The 22849-nt window shown below is 34.2% G+C and overlaps 2 protein-coding genes across 2 annotated transcripts; both read left to right on the top strand.

Annotated features, from left to right (window-relative positions):
- Positions 1-632: 632 nt before the first annotated feature.
- Positions 633-21527, top strand: LOC112422558 (translation initiation factor IF-2). Its single transcript, XM_024785700.2, has 5 exons — positions 633-670; positions 19863-19894; positions 20608-20750; positions 20828-20917; positions 21052-21527. The coding sequence occupies exons 3-5, from the start codon at positions 20655-20657 to the stop codon at positions 21283-21285; spliced, it is 420 nt and encodes a 139-aa protein (XP_024641468.2). The 5' UTR covers positions 633-670; positions 19863-19894; positions 20608-20654; the 3' UTR covers positions 21286-21527.
- On the top strand, positions 678-2642 carry LOC11441012 (profilin-2). The gene is made up of 3 exons (XM_003620705.3): positions 678-883; positions 1523-1660; positions 2240-2642. Exons 1-3 carry the CDS (start codon positions 755-757, stop codon positions 2372-2374), a joined length of 402 nt encoding a protein of 133 aa, XP_003620753.1. The 5' UTR covers positions 678-754; the 3' UTR covers positions 2375-2642.
- Positions 21528-22849: the final 1322 nt, after the last annotated feature.

Raw genomic sequence — 22849 nt, 5'->3', positions numbered from 1 at the left:
ATTAGGGAGGTTAAATATTTGGTAAAAATGGGAGATTAAATATAAAAATGAACTGATGTCTCTTTGATTATTAACTGAAATAATTTCACGAGCTTTGGTATATTTTACGACAATTATGGGCCAAGAATCACAAGAATTGCTCTTACAAAAATAACAAATATAAAAAGATGTGCCAAAATACAATGTGTTGATGGAATTAAATAAGAGGATGATATTTATTCGTGGTTTTCGTTAAAATTGGGAATAAATCAGACCGATCTATAGGGGTTTACGATCTGGTCTGTTTAGAAAGCTTTTCGTTAGCTTCCCTTTCGTAATAAGAGGCACTTTCAGAATTTTACTTTAACTTTCGTCTAAACTTCGAATTAGTCACAGTCTCTATTCCATGAGGAACCAAAATAAGAGTTATCAAAAAATTTTGATAAGATTGTTATTTGATAGGGCATTTATTATTATTATTTTTTATAGAATTTGATAGGGGTAATTTTGTTTGCATAAGATAAAAATAGAAAGTAGAGAAATAGAACAAGAGACCAGAGCAAAATCTGGGTCCTAAAATGAAGGGGACGTTGAATGGAAGGAATTGAATTCATTGAATGGAGAGAAAAACTGATTGTCTATCATAAACAAATTATTAAAGCATTCTCACCAATCTCTCTCTCTCTCTCTCAACTAGCATTTTGAATAACAAAAGTAGAAAACTAAAATCAAAGCAAAACAAAAACACAAAGGAAGGAAGAACAAGAATAACAAAATGTCGTGGCAAACTTATGTGGATGAACATTTGATGTGTGATATCGATGGCACTGGTCATCACCTCACCGCGGCTGCCATTCTCGGCCATGACGGTTCTGTTTGGGCTCAGAGCACTTCATTCCCTCAGGTAATATCCACTCAATTCAAATCTATTTTTGTATGTGAGCGCGCGCTTTTTTAATATATATGTATGTGTGCGCGCACTTTCTAATGTTCATTTTGTATCAATGTTCTCGTCATCACAATGTTGCGATGTAGATCTATCATAACAACTATTTTCATCTTGATTTAATATTTTGTTTCAAATTTTAATTCACATTTGAGACATGTGGCTTTTCAATATCACATCGTGAACATTACTTTTATTTGATTTATAGATTGATCAATCTATCGATTTAATCATTTTTTTATTTGTGTATGCTATAACCGTTCTAGTAACGATTATTTCGACAAGAGTAAAGACGAAATCTTAGACAAATTGTGCTATAGGTGTTAGGATCTGTTCGTTTCTTTGTGTCAAATTGAGTTGATAATACGAGAATTACATTTCTGATTTGAGAAGCTATAAGATTAGGGTCATGTTTGGATAAACATATTATTTGCAGTTTACAGAATAAACACTTATCATGACTAACTACTTGTCAACATTGCAATGAAACTCGAGAACATTGTATCTTTTAGGTCTTATTTGTGTGATGATTTTGTTTATATGTGAGACCTGTGTGCTTTTGAAGTGCATTGATTTGTTTTATGCTTCTTTTTACAGTTTAAGCCTGATGAGATTACTGGTATCATGAAAGATTTCGACGAACCAGGACATCTTGCACCTACTGGCATGCACCTTGGGGAAATCAAGTACATGGTTATTCAAGGAGAGCCTGGAGCTGTCATTCGTGGGAAGAAGGTAACTTTTTATACTCATAGGGTGGGAATGAATCGCCCAACATATCAAATGTTTCTGCAACTTTTTACCAAATGAGTTATGCATTTGGAAGAATTTATTTGGATGATTCTTATTAGTACAGCATCTTTCTCATACAAACGACATGAAAATGACAAATATATTGTTGGACGAGCCAAAACCTATATATTTTTGTATGCACATTGCGCATATACATTTACTATGTTATATTCGTATATTTACCTTGAAAATCTCCACATTGAGTTAAGTTTTATTGTGAAATTCAAATGTGATTTCTGAAAGTTTGTGACATCATGCTAGATGTTTTACAATTAATCCAATTAAGGAGCTTTTCTATAGTTGCTTTGCTCTAAAATAACAATATGAAACACTTACACAGACACAAAATACGACACTCGTACTCACACATAGACGCTAATAATAATTTTAAAAAAAGAAGTGACTGGATATATGATTAGTGTGTCAGTATTAGACTGCTACATATCGGGCACTAACACGGTTTTGGTCTAAACTGTTGGTACTTTTCATAGAAGATAACCGACACTTGCATTTGTTTTGTAGGGATCTGGAGGTATAACAATAAAGAAAACTGGACAAGCTCTTGTTTTTGGCATCTATGAAGAACCTGTTACTCCTGGACAGTGCAACATGGTTGTTGAGAGGTTGGGAGATTACCTCGCTGAACAAGGTCTCTAGACCATGAATCATCAAGATTTGACTATTTTGTTTTTTCGTACTATATTGTTTTGATATATTTCTCGGATTAGGCGTGTCCTGGTGTCGGACACGTGTCCGACACCGACACATATAATTTTAATTAATTATGTGATTTTCTCAAATTGTTAGAGGTGTCGGCATGTCAGTATTGTGTCGTGTCCGTGTATCCATGCTTCATAGCATATAGGGAAGCAATAAGCTGTAGACTCCTTGTTTTGTATTTGTTATCCTTCTATTGTTAACTTCATTCTTCTTGTTCCATAATTAAATGTAATAAAAGGTAAATCAAGCAGAGAATAGAAAATTAGAAATAAAATCCATTCATTCTCTTTGTTAATTTTTCATGCAAAAACTTGCATTGGGGTTTGCACAATCTTTGCAAGTCATGCGGCAGACGTGATATGGAGCCCTAATTCGCGTTCATGAGATGCGGTAGACGAGGTATGAACCATTTGCTCTTGAAAGAACAAAATTGTGGAATTGTTGATGATGATAATAACAATAATAATACTAAAAGGGTGGAAGGCGTTGAGAATGTCATGAAATGTACTCTAACCCATTACAATAATAACAAGATGGTAGGCGGGGTAAACCCCGTTTACATAATAAAGTAATCATTATCGACTAGAGGCATTTTAAAGGGTTATTTAACCAGTTTGAGAATACAAAATCAGATGCCATACCCCTCTTGCTAATTAGCCAACTCCATGATAGATCTTGAATCTTGGCCTTAAGACTTAATCTGCCATGGTTGCATTCCTCAACAGCCAAATGTTCCAGATTGTAGCTAGCCAAATCAAGAAGCGTGTTTTCCGGTATGCCTTTCCCTTCAGTTGCTGTCCATGTTGCAGAAAGTGTTCTATTCCATTAATGTCTTCATGAATAATGATTCCCATCCGAACACATCGATCTTTGATAATGATTCCCATCCGAACACATTGATCTTTGATGAGGACCACTCTTCTACAGTTTATTGATCGCTTTCTTTTGACCTTCTTCTAGTGAAGAAGCAGAGGCAGATTTTTGTAGAAGCAGAAGCAAAATGTCTTTCCACCAATTCGAGTCCTATCTTCTTGTCATAGGACCATCATGGCGGAGTACTTTACGAGCTAACAGACCATATTTGAATTTTAACAGATCATACCATAGTGCATTTTTTTCTGAGACACCACCACTTTCCATTTGTTCAAAAGATTAGTATTGAAAAGCTCCAAGTCCTTCACACCCAACCCACCTTTATTCTTTGGAAGACATACTTGTTTCCAACTTAATCGGTTTCCATGTATCACAACGCTGCGGATTCACCCCAACAGGTAGACCAAGGAAGCGAAACTGAAATTTATCAATACTGGAAGAGAGGAAGGCATATGCGGCACCGATGAATTGATCTTCAAGGTTGATCCCATACAACCTGCTCTTGTAGAAATTGACTTTCAGTCCTGCTACTAATTCAAAGCCTCTGAGAATCAACTTCAAACTTCATAAGTTTTCCTAAGAACCTTCACCCAAAAGTATGGTATCATTTGCGTATTGTAACATATAGTGTTGTTGATCATTACTCTCCACGTAACCTTTAAAACACCCTCTTCGGATGACATTATTTACAAGACCTATGAGACCTTAAGCAACTATAATAAACAAGAATGGAGAAAGTGGGTCTCCTTGCCTTAACCCTTTGTTCACCTCAAAATTTTCTGTCGGACTTCCATACACAAGAACCGACATTGAGCTTCAGAAAACGCAATCCCTCATCCATTTAATCCATTTCTCATGGAACCCCATCTGGTTGAGCATATATTCTAGATGCTTCCAACTAACAGAATCAAATGTTTTTTTTCGAAATCTACCTTTAGGAACATACACTTATCTCATCTTTTCTTAATTAAATCAATTAACTCATTAAGCACAACCACTTATCTAAGGCATTTTTATGCAAACAGATTGGAAAAGTGCATTTTTACCACTTTCTTCACATTCTCAACGCCTTCCACCCATGTATCTCCTTTCTTGAATGAAACCAGTTGATCTTTCTCATTGTTAAAAGTGCTTCACTCTCAAGGTATGTATGGTATTTTCATTCTTCTTCGTTTCTTTTTTTGAGGGTAATTCTACTTGTTCTTTCTTTTTCAATTCTAGTTGTTAACCAATGTCTCATTAGTTAATGATGCACATGGTCTATAATATAGATCACATACATCATTTAATGAATGAATCTAAAATGTTGATTTTTGTTTATAATAGTGAATGGAGGGTTTACTGTTTGATTGCTCATGGAAGGTTACACCATAATCTTACACCATGAGTACTATTTACGTCACGCACGCAAAAATCATACACTCACAAATTACCTATGGAATACTACTTTGTTCAATTCTTTAATGCTGACACAAATTATCACTGATTTCTCGAAATATGTTTAACGGTCGCATAATTTGTTCAACATGTAAATTGATCAATCACTTTTCTAACATTAAGCCTCCAGCACTTTCTTCTCTTGCTGCTTTGGAATTTTCAGTTGTCTGCTTTCGAAATTCATCGATCCTCTTTTGAAGTGCAGCTCTCAGATTTTGAATTTCAGCTTTATCCTTTTCATGTTTAGCAGCTATAGCTCCTTTTGAAGTTCAGCCTTGCAAGTCAACACATCCTCCAGAAAGAAACATGCCTCAGTTTTTAAATCATATGCACACTTCACATTTTTCATGCCGCTTTGAATTTCAGCAATGACAGCAACATGTAACATCTTCGCCACCGACTTCTGCTAGTATAGAGATTAATCTTAAAGAACTCAAATATTGACAAAGAAATTAAAGTTGTTTGAATCAAAAGCATTGCGTCGTGCCCCATAACATTTCCAGAAAAAACTTACCTTGGATTTTGCCAAAGATCTCCTTTTGGGGTATCTCTTTAAATTATTTGATTCATTCGCAGCACAGACTTTGAAACACAAACAAGAGAAATATTGATTGGAAAATTTAAAAAGGAAAAAAAACTAATCAGTTAAATTCCATGAGACTATAGGCTTTATCATTTTCAGAACTGTGCAGCCTCCTCTTACTTAGAAAAGATGGAGTTTTGAATAGAATGTTCCAAGATCGTTGAACGCATTTGAAACGCATTAGTGATTTTACTGGTAGACGAACTAGTATCTCCATCCGTAGATCTTCGGTTAGACTTTCCCAATTCATTTTCTCTGTACGTACACAAGGTAAGTAAAACATCTAATTTCAAACTAGAACTGAAAAAAAGAAAGAAGAATGAAAATACATTGATGAAAGAGTAATGAAAACATGCATGTGTGGACTTGACCGGGGCTTTTACCGTAGGACATGCAACCCTAAAATTTGCGTCAAGCAAAGTGGCCAAACATGAGAAAGCATGTTTGGACAAGCAACATGCTTTTATACCATTTGCTTTTGGCTTCCAAGCATCATCAATGTCATGACTCCTAGATCCATGAATGTTGTGTTACGAGGATTGGTTTTGCTATCCAAAAAGGCCTAGCGGCGCAACTTGTCGCCCGCTTGCCTTCTATTCATGTGTAATTAATCATTTATATATATAAAATAGCTTGATTATATGAAAATAGGAGTAAGAGATTATAAAAATTGTGAACCCTAAACAAGAAGCATTGAATAAGAAAATTAAAAACCTTAACCTCCCAAATCCGAGAAGATATGATTATTTTCTAGCAATCAATCGCAAAACAGATTGAAAGGCAAGAAGACACATAATAATAAAGGCTAGCCTTGTTCTTTGAAGGCAATTGAAAATTAAAAACCTAACCCCCAAATCCCAGAAGAGTTGAATATTTATTTTGAAGTTCAGCTCTCAGATTTTGAAGTTCATCATTCTCCTTCAGAAGTTTAGCAGCTTTCTTGTTTTGAAGATCAGCCTTGAAATTCTGCACATCCTCAAGGAACTTCATCTGCTAGTTTAGAGGTTAATTAATAATAAAGAGCTCAAATATGAACAAAGAAACTAAAATTGTGAAACTTGAATCAAAATCACATTTAAAGGCTTTCCCCATAAACTTTGTTAACATATCCAAACAAAACTCGCCTCGTATGTTAACTTCAACTCAGAATCCCACTCATTCATGTGTCTTAGAATTCTATCAGGCAGTTTATCAAGCGCCGTCTGCGTCAAGAGACGCTGGTATAGAGATAAATCTTAAAGAATTAAAATATGGACAAAGAAACTAAAATTGTTTGAATACAAAGCATTGCTCCCATAACATTTCCAAGATAAAACAAACCTTGCGTTTCGCCCAAGTAGCAGAAAACATGCCACTTGAGATTTAGGGCAAGTTATTTGCACTTGTGAGATGTTGAAGATTGGGGAGAGACTGAGCCTGAGCTACATGGATAGAATGAAAGAACAAAATTGTCATGCAACCCTACTTAATGTCTGAGAAAACAAACAAAAGAAGCTTTGGATTGGAAAATTAGTAAACAACCAAAAAAGAGACATAATAATACTAAACTAGAATTGAAAAAAGAAAGAAAAAAAAGAATGAAAATAGCTTGAGTGAGATTATAAAAATGGGAGAAATTAAGAGATTATGAATGAAAATTGGCATGCAACCTTAGAGAGACAAGTAGTTTTTGTCAAAGACAAAAAATAATAGTAGTTATTTTTCGGCCAAATGAAGAAATAATAAATAAAGCCCAAGCCCGAGCTAACTTAACGAGAAATAAACGCTTGTTTATTATCTATCTTGCCGGTCTCGATTCATCTTGTGCAGGGACATTTTGTCGTAAAAAAAAAAGCGATCGTTTATGTCTATTCATGTTTTTTCTTGCTTTGCTTTCCTCCCTATTATCTATCATCAATTTTTATTGCCATTTCAACATAACTGTTGTGAATCCCCGAGCCTCCAAGACCCGGATCGAACCACACCAATACAAAGAATAATGATGTGTGGAGCGACGGAGAGTGGTAACCACCAAACAAATTGTATTGTGCAAGCAAGAAACAACAAAACACCACCTAGATCTAATCTAGGAACCAAGTGTGAAACACAAAGCAACAATCACAAGATACAAGGAGAGGGAAGAAGAAAACAATAAACACAAAGAGATTGTTCACCCAGTTCGGTCCAAACTTGACCTACTCTGGAGGAGAGTTTGTACTCTCCAATCCACTATCAAATAAGTTCTTTACAAAAGGAATACAAGAGGTTACAAGAAATTAGCTTGACAATGTTCACTTTGAACAAACCCTAATTTCTACCCCTTTCCCAATCTCACCAAGACACTCAATGATTCTCTCTACAAGGTGTTTCCCATGTTTTCAACCCAAGAGATACTCTAATCAAAGAACCCTAAACCCTAGAGCTTCCCCTTTGATTTCCCAAGTTTCTCTCTCTTTTTTCTCTCTCTTCAAATCTGCACAAGAACACTTAAGTACTAGTCTTCCTCTGTTCCAATCGTGTCACGATTTGCGTCCGTCCCAAGGAACGACCAGTCCTTATCAAGGATACTTAACGAGCAAGTTTCTTGATCGTGTCACGATTTTCCCAAAATCGTGACACGATTTGCACCCCTGCAACCCTAACTCACGGCATCCGAAATCGCGTCACGATCCCAGAATCGTGTCACGATTTCCCTGTTCTTCCAAGCCACAAATTTGAAGACAAACTCAACAATAACTTTTAAATCTTCCACTCCCTTCTCACTCTATCACTCAGGGCCATTTCACTCACTCAAACACCAAACCTGAAGATTTAACAATTGCAAAACTAGAGGGACTAAATTGCATTTATGTTTTGAATTTAAAATAATTAAATTTTAAAAAGTGATACATGACTTTAAATGATTGGATGATGGATAAATATATTCAACCAAATTTTGGGGTACCAAAGTGTTTAAAAAGTGGTATATAAGAAATCTGACTATTTGAACACTTTTAGATGATTGGATTTACTAACAATATCATGCTTGAACTTGAACTTTTCTAGGGTTAACTTGATTTTGATACAGACAAGAGGAAAGTTTGGTGATGAAATTGAGACATGTGTTGGGAAAGCTGTTCAGATGAAATTGAAACATGAGAGTGCAAAAGAAATAAAAGGGTGTAAAAATCAAGTCAACTTATAGTGGTCCAACATTTTTCTAATAAATGTCATTTGCATTTCTAACCAATTACTTGTTATCAGATTCTGTTAGGAAGCTTTTGATTCCAGAAGCAGCTATATGGTTGTTACTTGTTACCAATTAAACAAGCTACTGAATTTTGAGGTTTTAGTAATTATCTTTCTCTTCTCTCAGCCATATCACTCATGCTACTTGAGGCATTTGCTTGCATTTTTAACCCTCCCAAAAAAATGAATGTTCATTCAGAGAAGAATGAACCTCCATGGTTGAGAAAGAAAAAGCTCCAAATGGAGAAAACTTGTAACTGATTTTCATTAGCTTGTGAAGGTTCATTATTGAGTTATATACACATTAGTGCCAACTCATCACCATTCTAACTAACTTTTTTTTTTTGAGAAAACCATTCTAACTAACTAGATGCAGATGAAATTACAATTAGAAATGAAATGTAAATGCAAATACTTCTAATTAGTTAACTTGCGCGCCAAGTTATCTCATTGCTCTTTATTTTCTTCATATGTTGATATTCATCATTTTGTTCGATTGAAAAAAGCGACTAAGAAGTTTGGTACAAATTCTTGTATAGAGTGATGGTTATACATTCAATCAAACCTGCGTTTGATTCTACAATTTGGCATTATTATCTGTGATAGGTTTGCTTTAAATTTTTATAAATATAGATATCACCATATCGGTCTACTTTCCCAAACTCTAATACTGAAATTCTCCATGTTCATCATGTTTAGTGTATGATCCACTTTAAACAAAAAAATTCTCATAGAGAAACCAACCCATCTGTGGCCAACAACACTCAAGTTTTTATATCATACGCACACTTTGCATCAAACTATTAAATCTGCATTCGAACTACTGTTTCATCAAGTCTAAACAATAGTTGCCATCTCCAAATCATCACCAAAACCAAACCAAGAAGAGACATGATAATCTTCAAATTTAATTGAACAGTTAAATCAACTAGAAATGAAAGAACTAGGGAAGCAATAAGTTTTAGACTCCTTGTTTTATATTTCTTCTCCTTCTATTGTTAACTTCATGTCTCCTTCTAAGGTTAAATCAAAAAGGGAATAGAAAATTAGAAATGAAAACCATGTAAACTCTTACATTTTCATATTCTAAAACATAAAAGATCTAGTACTCAATTTTCTCCAACAAAAAATAAGGGTTCAAAATAGTAAATTAAATTCCACATATGTTTGGTCCACTAAAACAAATGAAGGAAAGAAGATTGTTCGTCTACTCATCAACTAAATGATCAAATTTTGGATGTACTTCATCGTAAGCCTCCTGCTGCTTCTTCATCTGTCTTAGTCAACTTTCGAACTTCATCTATCCTCTTTTGAAGTTTAGCTCTCAGCTTTTGAATTTCAGCGTTATCCTTTTCATGTTTAGAAGCTAGCTCCTTTTGAAGTTTAGCCTTGCAAGTCAACACATCCTCCAGAAACCTCATCTGCTGGTTTAGAGGCTAATTAAGAAACTAAAATAATTATGAAACCTGAATCAAAAGCATTGCTATCAACTTGCCTCAGTTTTTATATCATACGCACACTTTGCATCATTCATGCCTCTTCGAATTTCAGCAACGACATCAACATGTGACATCTTTGCCACCAAATTCTAAGAGTATAAAAACAACATTGAAAAAATTCATTAAAATTAAAAATAACTGAAATATTAAAAAACTTTAAAAAAAGGACTGTTCATATTAAAATGAGCTGAAATGCGGACAAAGAGATAAAAAATGTTTGAAAAAAAAAAATTGCTATGGCTCCCGTAAACTTCGCTAACATTCCCAGAAAAAACTTGCCTTGGATTTTGCCAAAGATCTCCTTTTGGGGTATCTCCTAAAATTGATTGATTCATCATAGCCTTTGAAAACAAACAAAAGAAACATTTGAATTTTGAAAATTAAAAAAACAAAATACAACATAAAATCAATCAGTTAAATTTCATGACACTATTATTAGCTTTACCTTTTTTAGAACTGTGCAGTCTGCACTTCTTCTCAAAGGCAGGAGTTTCGAATAGAATCTCCCAAGATCGTTGAACGCATTTGAAACGCATCAACGATTTTACAGGGAGACGAGCTAGTATCTCTATATGTAGATCTTCAGTTAAACTTTCCCAATTCATTCTCTCTTTACGTACATAAGGTAAGTTAAACTTCTAATTTCAAACTAGAATTGAAAAAAGATAGAAAGAAAAATGGAAATAGCTTGATTATGAAAATAGGAGAAAGAGATTTTGAAAATCATGAACCCTAGACAAAATGCCTTGAATAAGAAAATTAAAAACCTAACCACCAAATCCGTAAAGATTTGAATATTTCGAGCAATGCAAGAATAGGCATACTAATAAAGGTAAACCTTCTCCTTTTAAAGGCAAGAAAATTAAAAACCTAACCTCCAAATCTGAGAAGATATGAATATATATTTTGAAGATCAGTTTTCAGATTTTGAAGTTCATCGATCTCCTTCAGAAGTTTAGCCACTTTTTTTTGTTGAAGTTTATCCTTACAATGCTGGATCATCTCTAGCATCCACATCTGTCGGTGTAGAAGTTAATTACATAAGTATTTAAGAACTCAAATATACGAACAAAGAAAGTAAAATTGTGAAACTTGAAACAAAAACATTACTAAAGTGGCCATTAAACTTTGTTAACATTTCCAGAAAAACTTGCCTTTGTTTCTAATTTAGACTGAGACTTCACATTATTCATGCCTTTTCGAATTTCAGCAACGTTAGCATCATACTGCTTCGACTTCTGCAGGTTTAGTGATTAATATTGAAGAACTCAAATATAGACAAATAAACTGATACTGTTTGAATAAAAATCATTGCTACATGCCCATCAAATTTTCAGAAAAAACATGCCTCAATTGGGATGTGGTAGTTGTTCCTTGGCATTTTGACAATACCTCTGATAATGATTTAAAATATATAAGTGAATGAATTTATTTACATTTATATGCATCAGACACAATATGTAACGGATGCCGAAACACCTTCAATTCAAAGTGTTGATGGTATACACATAGAGACAACTGGTTTTTGCATTTGTTTTGTAGGGATAAGGAGGTATAAACATAAAGAAAATTGGTCAAGCTCTTTGCATTTCCGACGAATCTGTTACTCCTGTACAGTGCAACATGGAGTTTGAGAGGTTTGGAGATTTCCTCATTGAGCAAGGTCTCTAAACCAAGATTCATCAATTGCAATATGGTTGTTCAGAGCTCCATTCTTTTTAAGTTTCAACCCTAAACTGAGAGTTATGGCAGACAATAACTATGTGAAAATGTTAGGATCAATTGTCATTTCTTAAATGTAAAAAAAGGAAAATCAATTTGAGAATAGAAAATTAGAAATAAAAACCATACATAATCTTGCATTTGCATATTCTAAACCTTAAAAGTTCTAGAGCTCTTTCTTGTGTAACAGAAATAAAGGTTTAAAGTAGTAAATTAATGAAGCAAAGGAGTCTACTCATCAACTGATTCATCACATTTTGGATGTATTTCATTCTAAGCCTACAACCTTTCTTCTCCTGCTGTCAACTTTCGAACTTCATCGATCCTCTTTTGAAGTGCAGCTCTCAGCTTTTGAATTTCAGCGTTATCCTTTTGATGTTTAGCTGATAGCTCATTTTCAAGTTCAGCCTTGCAAGTCAACACATCCTCCAGAAACCTCATCTGCTTGTTTAGAGGTAAATTAATTAATATTAAAGAACTCAAATGTGAACAAGGAAACTAAAATTGTGAAACTTTATTCAAAAGGCATTTCTAGAAAAACTTGAAGAACTTTTTTTTTTTTTTTTGAAAACTCGGTATCCGATCCAAGAATCGACTAATCCGAGGGGACCAATCCCACCGCCCACTTGCGGGGGGCCCGTTTAAAGCCAGAGCAAGCTCTGTATGGACTTAGCCCACCGAAATTGGCACCAGAGGGAATCGAACCTGAGACTTCTGGAAGAGCAAACTCCAAGATCCCAAGCCAACCACTAGGCCAACCCCAAATGGGTTAAAACTTGAAGAACTTGCCTCGGTTTTTAAATCATATGCGCACTTCGCCTTTTTCATGCCGCTTTTAATTTCACAAAGGACATCATCATGCGACATCTTCATCACCAATGAATTCTGCAGATATAGAGATTTATATCAAAGGCATTTCTACAGGTTCCTAAAGGTTTCCAGAAAATACGTACTTGCCTTGGATTTTACCCAAGATCTCCTTTTTGGGTATGTAGTACTCCTTTTGGGGTATCTACTAAAACTAATTGATTCGTTCACAGCACGGCCTTTCAAAACAAACAAAATAAACATTGGAAATGGAAAATTTAAAAAATAAAATAGGACAAAACTTTAATCAGTTAAATTCCATGACAAAATAATATAAAATCCGATCTAAAAAGGGTTTAATAAACCCTAACCCCCAAAGGAAGGATGATAAGACTGTGGGCTTTACCATTTTCTGAATTTTGCAGCATCCTCTTATTGACAAAGGAAGGAGTTTTGAATAGAATGTTCCAAGATAGCTGAACACATTTGAAACGCATCAGCGATTTTTTGGGTAGACGAACTAGTATCTCTATTTGTAGATCTTTATTTAAACTTGCCCAATTCATTCTCTCTGTACATACAGGACGTGAATAAAACTTCTAAGTTCAAACTTGAATTGAAAAAAGAAAGAAAGAAAGAAAGAAGAAGAGTGAGGAAAGAATTGAAATAGCATAGTTATGAAAATCGGAGAAAGAGATAATGAAAATGGTGAACCGTAAACATGAAGTATTGAATAAGAAAATTAAAAACCAAACCTCCCGAATCCGAGAAGATTTGAATACTTCGAGCAATCAATCACATAACAGATTGAAAGGAAACATGAGACATGATAATAATAAAGTTTAGCCTACTTTCGAAGGCTAGAAAAATAAAAAATCTGACCCCCAAATCCGAGAAGAATTGAATATTTCTTTTGAAGAATAGCTCTCAGATTTTGAAGTTCATCATTCTCTTTCAGAAATTTAGCAGCATTCTTCTTTTGAAGATCATCCTCGCGACTTTGCAAATTCTCCAGCAACCCCATCTGTTGATTTAGAGATTAATTAATATTAAAGAACTCAAATATGAACAAAGAAAATTAAAATTGTGAAACTTGAATCAAAATCATTGCTAAAGGCTAACCTCATAAACTTTGTTAACATTTCCAAACAAAACTTGCCTCTTATGTTAAGTCAAACTCAGAATCCCACTCATTCGTGTGTCTTCGAATTCTAGCCAGTTTTGTTTCAAGTGATTCTACCGGCCTTGGCTGGTATAGAGATTAATATTAAAGAACTCATCAATTATGGACAAAGAAGCTAAAATTGTTTCAATAAAAAACAATGTTAAGACTCCCATAATATTTTTTAGAAAAAACTTGCCACATGATTTGCCCTAGCAGAAGCACACATGGAACATCGCCTATTTCGACTTCTAGCCATTTGCGCTTGTGAGATGTTGAAGATTGGGAAGAGACTCGGCTGCATGGGTAAAATGAAAGAACAGAAATGTGAAAAGACAAATTTAATTTGATGATGATGATGACGACGACAATATTGAGGAACAACATGTATTGTATATAAGACACCATCAATTACAAGTTAGGCAAAAAATGAGTTACATGAACACAGACACCATATTGCATCCATCTTGCGACCAAATTGAAAACAAAAGACTCGTTGAATTGACAGAACAGAAAATCCCAAATTCAAAAGGTTTGTATAAACCCTAACCCTAAAGAAATTGTATTAATGACTGAACAGATTGGAAGACAGCCAGAGACATCCATTAACAACTAGAATTGAAAAAGAAAAAAGAAGAAGATGATATGTTTTTCACAAAGGATATTATTAATAATGATAAGAAGAAGAAGAAGAATGAAAATACCTTGATATATGAATATCCGAGAAATTAAGAAAGATTATGAATGAAATGGAAAAACCGAAGTAAACCTATGGTTCGCCGTTCTGAAGCGGTTCTGGTTGAAGATCCGACAATTTCCTCAACAGTACCAGTATCACCATTTATGATTTGTGAGTGTTCTTGTGAAGGAAGGAAAATCTAAGAAGAGAAGAGAGAGTGATCAAATTTACTGGTGTGACAGATGAACGAAGGAAAGGAAAATATGTATGTCATGTGAGAGACGTCTTCTGCATAATTATTTTGTACCGTATGTTATATTTAATTTAACTTTTTCCCATTTGAGTGGTCGATTAAACTAATAAATAAAATTGTATAAAATATAATAATATATCATCCTCCCTTAAAAAAAGTATAATGTATCGTCTTGATATTAGAAAAAAAATGTAGAATTACCATCTTAATATTTTTCTAACAAAAGAACCAATATAATAATACTTTCTTAACAAAAAAACCAATATAATAATACTAAATACAAGTCTTGAGAAAAAAATTTACTAAATACTTATCCCACCATAAAATAAAGAATCCTACCAAAAATTTATTAAATACAAGTATTGGAAAATTCCTGTAAATAAAAGTATTAAAAAAAATTACAATTTAAAAAGGTATAAAAAAGTTTTTTTTTTTTTTTAAGAATAAAAAATGGAATATATTAACAACGGTGGTAAATTCTCTTCAGCACAAGGTGTACTAAAAAGGCCGCCCCAAGATACATTTAGTTAGAGTAGAATATACAAAAACAAAGGTCAGTCGATACCTAAACATAATAGAGGGGTCCGACCACAATCTCTGAGAGCCATAAACAAAGTTGGCATTGTTGGCTTTCAGCTACCAAAAAGAATTATACTTTTTTATAAAAAAAAGTATTATTTAATAACTATTGGTTCAATTACGGTTCCAATTCGTCTTCCACGTTTATCTATTGCTTTCCTAGTCCTCTACCTTCGATGCAAGAGGATAGATGGGTCAAATGGAATTCCTTCAATAATTCTTGCACCGTTCTTAATGTTGATGGCAGCTGCCTTGGCAACCCCATCACGACTGGATTTGGTGGTTTGCCTCGTAATCCTTCCGAGGTTTTGAAATCTGGTTTCTTTGGATTCTTTTCAGGAGCATCTGACATTTTTCATGTTGAGCTTCATGCTGTTCATATCAAGGACTTTTGGTGGTCAAGCAGTTCGATTATAATGACATACATTGTTTCACAGATTCTCTTCATTATGTTGATATACCACATGATCAAATGTCAAGGTTTCACAAATATGCTACTTTGATCAAAGACATCAAAGATCTTCTTCACCAAGATTGATATACTCCATGGTCAAATAGTTGTGCAGACATCCTTGCTGAGTTAAGAGCTTCTTCTAGCATTGATATCATGGTTCATCTCTCCCCTGGCCGGCATCTCGGACCTCCTCTTCACATACACTATGGAAACTTGGTTATGTAGATGTTAGTTTTTCTTTTCTTTTTATGTAGAGGTAGAGGAAGACCTAGGAAAACTATTAGAGAAACCATTACAAAGGATTTAGAGGTCAATGAGTTGGATCCAAATTTGGTGTATGATAGAACACTATGGCGTCATTTGATCCATGTAGTCGACCCCACTTATTGGGATAAGGCTTGGTTGTTGTTGTTGTTGTCGTCTTTAACTTTGTAACCAAAACCGCAACTGAAACTTAAATTGGTGTCTGTATCCGTTCAATGACAGAAATGGCTGTCAAAACATTGATTTTTCTTATGGCTGACAATAAACTGAATAAACATTGATTTTTCTTATGATTCAGTAACTAATTCGTTGAACATGAGTTCAGAATCCAATGAGTCAAATTTGAGTTAATAATTAAGTTCATCAAATAAATGAATTGAACTTAAATTATATAGGATTTAGTTGGTTGTTTATGATCCAACTCGATATGTGTATGTGTATGGGTGCACATAGGCAAATATGGGTCACTTGGGTTTTAATCCTTACAAAAAAAAAAAAATCTACTCGTGCAAATATCTAATGTGGGTAAAATAAAGTTACTGTGTTGGATTCAACTATCTTCAGTTGAGCTCAAATGTCTTGCAGAGTTCTATTTTGTCATCACTTGGTTGAGTTCAATTGTCTTTCATGCTTAATATTAAAGTGTTTTTTCATGTCACCCTCTTTGATTTTATATCCTAGACTCCTAGACCCCTTTAGGATCATCTCACCTTTATTTTGGCCCCATTACAACCTTAATAAAGACATTTTGATCTTTACATGCATGTGCTCCGATGATGTGTTGACGTTAGAGGCTTGTCCAGCCTATGACGGTGCTAGATTTGATGATGTGCTTGAGAGTAACAGTAGCCATGTACACTTCTTGAATGATTGGGTGCATTTTATATATTCATCTTGTGAGGATTCTATCATGTTTTATGCATTTTTAGTCGAATATTAACCTCCTTGTTCACTACAGATGTCAAGATTTTATTCATAATTGTTGGAACACTAGTGTATATTGGCAAAAACTTGGAGTATACTAGTTGTTATGTGGAGACTTTGGAATGTAAACACAAGGATGTAGAAACTAGTGTAAAGTGTGAATTGAAAATTTTATGTCCCACATTGGGTAGATCACACACTCTAGTAGTGTTTATATATGTGGGAAATCACTTCCAAGGGTGTGCCCTTGGGGTACCCACTTTTGTGAACGGAGTGAGCGCTAGCCAAAAATTATATAAGCCACACGCACGACGCCGCCACCGACCGGGCTTGGGCTGGGCCTTATAGATATATATTTTTTGGTGCTCAGAAAATGAAAAAATATTTTTTATTTGCTCTCCGAGTTTCCCGCACACGGAGGACCAAATCCCACACGTTTTTCACACGTGCAAGCTTCCTCTCCACGTTTCCGCGTCGTGGTTACCATTACGTGGGTCGTGGGCTGAGTTTGGCGGGTCGCGAACCGGGTCGGCGGAGAAAACGAGGAAAATTCCCCTCTATAAATAAAGTGCTCGGGAATTGGATTCTTCACTCCAAAACCGAGAATCGAATCCTCTTCTCTGGTTTTCTCCCCTTCTCATCTCCCTCGGTTTGTGTTGACGAACCGTTCTTTTCTTCCCTCCTTCTTTGGTTTCTCGAGTTGTCTGCGAACCATATTAGAGTGGTTTTTCGAATTTTCGAAACCATACTGAGGTGTTATTCTCGAGCGATTTCTAGCAGTGCAGCCTTTAATCGTACAGTTTGAATCTGGGCTGTTTTATCCTGGAGACGGCGCGGTTGCTAGTCTACCTTGCACAACTTGGGTAGAGCCACGAAACGTCTTAAAGAAAGCGACCTGGTCGTGACTCACCCCGGTAACAGTTTCATATATAGCTCTGTCGTAATTTTTCAAATCCAAAATCAACAATAATTGTCATGCTCCTTAAATTTTAAATGTGTTAATTGCTTGCAACTTTGCATCACGCTCTGTTTATCTTTTTGAATTTTGCTATGTGTCTTTAATATTGTGTTTTGCTCGGAGTACATAAGCTTAAGTTTGGGAAATTTGATCAATGCATTTTTACATATTCATTATAGCCTTGCATTTTTGACATTTTGAGAGTTTTTGTGTTTAATATCATGTTTTTAGCATGTTTCTACATTTTAGGTCTGATTTGAGTATTAACATAGATATGCATTATTCTCTCTTCCAAATATTTTTCTCATGTTTTGGTTCTGTTAGGAGTCATCAATAAGACACCATCAATGAAGTTTCCACGAAAATCATCATAATATTTAAGCTGAGGGCAGCATGAGAATGGATGGTGATATTTACGATTTTAAACCACAAAAATCAAAACAGCTTAATATTCTCTCAAGTTTCTATTTTATTATTTGTAGACCTTGTGCTTTTATTTGGTTCTTTCCCCATTTCCTATCGTCAAAATATATACATTTTCTTAGGTCTTTATTTTGGCAAATTATCAAAGAATATGAATGGAGAGATTAAAATATATACATTTTCTCAGGTCTTTAATTTGGCATATCTATTACCCCATTGCATCTTAAGGAGGCATGCAACAAATCTACAAGCATACATGGAACGTGCATTTAAAATGAGAAAATATATAAGAGAAATATTAAATCATATGAGATATTAAATTAAAGAGAAATAATGGTGAACCAATTTGTAAGAATTTCAAAAGAAATGTAAGAAAAAGGTTAATGAGTAGCATATACAAATAATGGTGAACCATATGTAAGAATTTCATAAGTTTTGGGTTGACTTAGAAATAGTTATGCGGAATTTTCATAAAATTTCACTAAGATCTTCTTGGAGTATTTTTATCATATCTCAAAAACCAAAAATCATTTTCAAGTCATACCAACGCCACTAGAAAGCTAACAATTATCTAAAACTTTCATGTTTACACCAAAGGCTAATTCAAAACAGAAACGTGTGAAAAAGACGCAAGAACATGAAATAATGTATGCATCATACATACTGAAATTACAGATTTTCTGTCAAAACCGCCTCACGATCACTGGAATCACCTCACAATTTCGACAGCATCATACATGCTGAAATCACATATTTTTTTGCGATTTTCTACCATGGGAGCCTCCTTGGCTCCGTTTCTTGAGCCCTAAACTCTCCAAAATCGTCCATAATTATCACCATATGATTACCCTATCATTAGAACGTTAATCCCTCACTAACCTACCTAATTAACCACTCATTTCACCGTTCAATTCTATGGTTCACTTTACCCTAGGTTATTTCTCTCAAATTATAATCTCTCAACAATCAAATTGCAATTCAAACCCTAATTTCTCTAATCATCAAAATCAAACAACAACAACCATGTTAAACCCTATTCCAGAATTATAAACTTAATTCCTATAACATCAAAACTAACAACAACTACAAGATTAAACCAGATTTCAAAATTATAAACCCATTATTAGAGAAGCTAGTCCCACCCTTACCTTAGATTAGATGATTACAAACTCTACAAGCTTGCTCCTCTTCTCCTTCTCTAACTTCTCACTTTCTCCCAAAAAGCAGTTTGCACAGTATTCTAATTTTTCTAACCCTAACTCTTCCCTTTATATAAATCTTAACCTACTTATTTTCCCATATTTCCAATTCTGCCCCCAAAGCCTCGTAATTCTAATTAATTATATTTCTCCACTAAATAATAAAATAGGGGCTACTAATAAATATCATACACAACAAAAATATCACTTATCAAAATAAATCGATTAAATTATAAAAAGACTCCAAACTCAATAAAATAAATAAAAGTAAGACTATTTTGCACAGGGTGGAAAAAGTAAAACTAAAAAAAAAATTGCTTGTTAAAAATAGGGGTCGGGTCGGTCTTAAAACTCTTAAGTTTTGATATTCTCTCTTTCTCTCCTCTCTCGACGATTACACGATTAAGTTCTCTCTTTCTCTCCGATCGTCGCAGGTATGAATTGAATTTTCGTTCGTTTGTCATTCTTCTCTTTCCTTTTCCAATTCTTGAACTGATTGCTCAAACATTCTTCTCTTAATTTGGGGGTTAGGGTTTTAAAATTGCATACGATGAAATTCAGAAATATAATCTATCTATTCTTCCTATTTATTCGCGCACACACACACTATAAAATTGTATTGTTCTTTATGATATGTTCCTTCGTATTGATTTTTTGTTTTTTTTTTATGTACAGAATTTACTATAGAAAATTATAGTTTTGTGAACACAGATTTTTAACTTGTGAGCAAATATTCATATAACAAAGTGATTGTTCATTGTGAACACAGATCTTTTCTTTCGTATTGATTAATCTATTATTAGGTGAATGATGTTTGTTAACTTTTCTCACGAGTTTGATTGGTCGATCGTTTTTAGGATCATTCACCTAACGATAGATAAATCAATACATGTGTTTTTAGGATTGTTTTTAGAAAATATATCTTATATAGTTGATAACTGATGCTGCTGAGTGTAATAAAGTCTCCGTAGCTTGACTTATTGTTGAATTATGTGCTGCTATGTATTTTCTTTTGTTATAGTGTTTGATATAACCATATCAGGTTCAGAGGTTTTTCTTTTCCATCATGTTTTCTTTTTTTGATTCCTATTTTTTGATGAAAGCCATATTTCACTAACTATTTATTTCTTTCGTATTATATATGCAGCTGAGTCTCTTCTCTCCCCAATCTTTTGACATCTCACAAGCGCAAAAATGCCTTGGGGCCGCTATGACTGTTCTCACCGCCTAGGCCTGTATCACCCACAACCTCCCAAGCACAAATTTTGTATGAGAAAAACCAAAGCCACGGCAAGTTTTGCAATTGCTTTCTTTTGATCCTAGTTTCACAATTTTAGTTTCTCTAATATTACTATTTAATCCAACAGGATTTCGAACTGGCATCGTTGGAGATTATACTTGATCAAGTGAATGCTGACCTGGCTCTGCCCAACACTCCCTCTGACCTAGAACTTTGGGCAAGTTTTTTCGGGAAATGTGTTAACAAAGTTTATTATTATGTTGCCTTCACCAATGCTTTTGATTCAAGTTTCACAGTTTTAGTTTCTTTCCGTATATTTCAGTTCTTTAATATTAATCTCTGAACCAGCAGAAGAATTTGAAGAAGGATGTTCTTGATTCCATTGCTGAACGTGAGGCTGAAATATTGGCTGAACGTGAGGCTGAAATATTGGCTGCACGTGAGGCTGAAATATTGGCTGAACGTGAGGCTGAAATATTGGCTGAACGTGAGGCTGAAATATTGGCTCCAAAGCTCGAGTTTCATTGCAGAGTTTCTGCTAAAGCTCCAAAGCAGACAGCCAAAACAACTGAAGTTCCGAAGTAGGAGGGAAATATAGTGTTGGAGACTTGATATTCCTTCGTTTGTTTTAGATGTTCCAAGAAACATAATAAATAAGTCATGTTGACTGTGTTGTGTATAATAACACTATGTTTAAGAATTTAGCTTGGTTGTTTGGATTTGGATTTTGTTTTGTTACTGCCTTAATGCCTTCTGAAAGTTCAATATGTACCCTTAGCATCTATCTTAATAAGTCCTCATTTATGGATGGGGAGTGTCTAATGATCCTTTGATTGTATTGTTGCTCTCTTAGCATTTGAATGAATGAAGCTTATTTCCTGTATATAAAATAAAAAGACAAAAAAGTTGCCATGTTTGTAGAAGCAAATACATAGATAGTATTAAAAAGCAAAACATGTTTGAGATGTAACAACTTTTAGTCAGGCTTTACTTTACTTACCTCCTGGTGGAACTCTGGATTGTTAGGGGCTCTTTCCCCTATGAAACAGATGGTTAACACAACAGCAAAAATTACAAAGCACCTACACATACTTAATGTATCTTGAGTTTGTATGTATATGTTGCACTTAAATTTCTTAGCCTCACAAACTTGATGCTTACTCCAGTTCAATGGACTTTTATTGCATCTTTGTATAGAATTTCGACTTTTACCAACTATCATAAGTATATTTGGTTCTGTTATTAGTACCTCAAATTTTAATGCTAAAGGACATTAAATGACATCAGTACAAGGTAACTAAAGGTTTATGCTAGAGAGAGAGATTTGCCGTTTATATACAGGAATAGTTTAGCTAGGCTGTTTGATGTCCATCATTTGGAGGTTAACCAAGCCAGAATGATGGAAGTAAAGTATTACTGTCATGTTCTTCTCTTTTTTTCTGATACCGTTGGTAAAGTATTACTGACATGTTCTTCACATAGATTACTTGATGCATATTTTGTTTACTTTTTATTACTGAGTTTACTCAGTATATAATTATTTGTGTACCATCAAGTTGGGGTTAGGATGCGCTTGTGCTTGGCTGTCTGTTTTGTTCAAACAGTTTTGCTGTTATTTACATTTTCGTAGTTCAAGAATAGACAGACTAGATAAAAATATATTGTAACATTCTCATATAAATATTGTAAAGAAAAGCAAGTTCTTCCTTATTTTTGTAAAGAAAAGTAAGTTGGATGATTCTTACATGAAGTTAATTAATTTCTTTTGTTGAATTTATCATTTCAATTCTATTTTCATAGGTGGACGGTTTCCGGGAGTTAGTGGAAGGGTTAGTTCACTATTGATAATCTATTTAGTCACCACTTTACTGATTCTACACTTTGAAGAATAGAGAAAAAAGGAAGAACCATAGCGGAGAAGGATGAAGAGCTATTAGAGAGATTAGAGCAAACCTTAAGAGAATTATCATAATCAAGTAAAAAATCTTTCTTTTTTATAGTTATATATATGTAAACGATGCTAGTAGAACAAGACTGTTGAAACTTTTAGCACTTATTTATGCTGGAACCATTCTCTAAATCTTTTTATTGAATTCTATTTAAACGGGCCATATTTTTATGAGTGCAACCATGAATAAAATTAGTCCAT

Source organism: Medicago truncatula, chromosome 6 (assembly GCF_003473485.1).
Source record: "Medicago truncatula cultivar Jemalong A17 chromosome 6, MtrunA17r5.0-ANR, whole genome shotgun sequence".
In the NCBI taxonomy this organism is placed as follows: Eukaryota; Viridiplantae; Streptophyta; class Magnoliopsida; order Fabales; family Fabaceae; genus Medicago; species Medicago truncatula.
The sequence above is the reverse complement of the archived record's forward strand: the minus strand, read 5'-3'. Positions and strand labels throughout refer to the sequence as shown.

Coding starts and splice junctions, on each gene's coding strand:
- LOC11441012 (XM_003620705.3), top strand. CDS start 755: ATGTCGTGGCAAACTTATGTGGATGAACATTTGATGTGTGATATCGAT. Junction 884..1,522: donor AGAGCACTTCATTCCCTCAG/GTAATATCCACT, acceptor TTCTTTTTACAG/TTTAAGCCTGATGAGATTAC. Junction 1,661..2,239: donor CTGTCATTCGTGGGAAGAAG/GTAACTTTTTAT, acceptor TTTGTTTTGTAG/GGATCTGGAGGTATAACAAT.
- LOC112422558 (XM_024785700.2), top strand. CDS start 20,655: ATGCCTTGGGGCCGCTATGACTGTTCTCACCGCCTAGGCCTGTATCAC. Junction 20,751..20,827: donor TGAGAAAAACCAAAGCCACG/GCAAGTTTTGCA, acceptor TTAATCCAACAG/GATTTCGAACTGGCATCGTT. Junction 20,918..21,051: donor CCTCTGACCTAGAACTTTGG/GCAAGTTTTTTC, acceptor CTGAACCAGCAG/AAGAATTTGAAGAAGGATGT.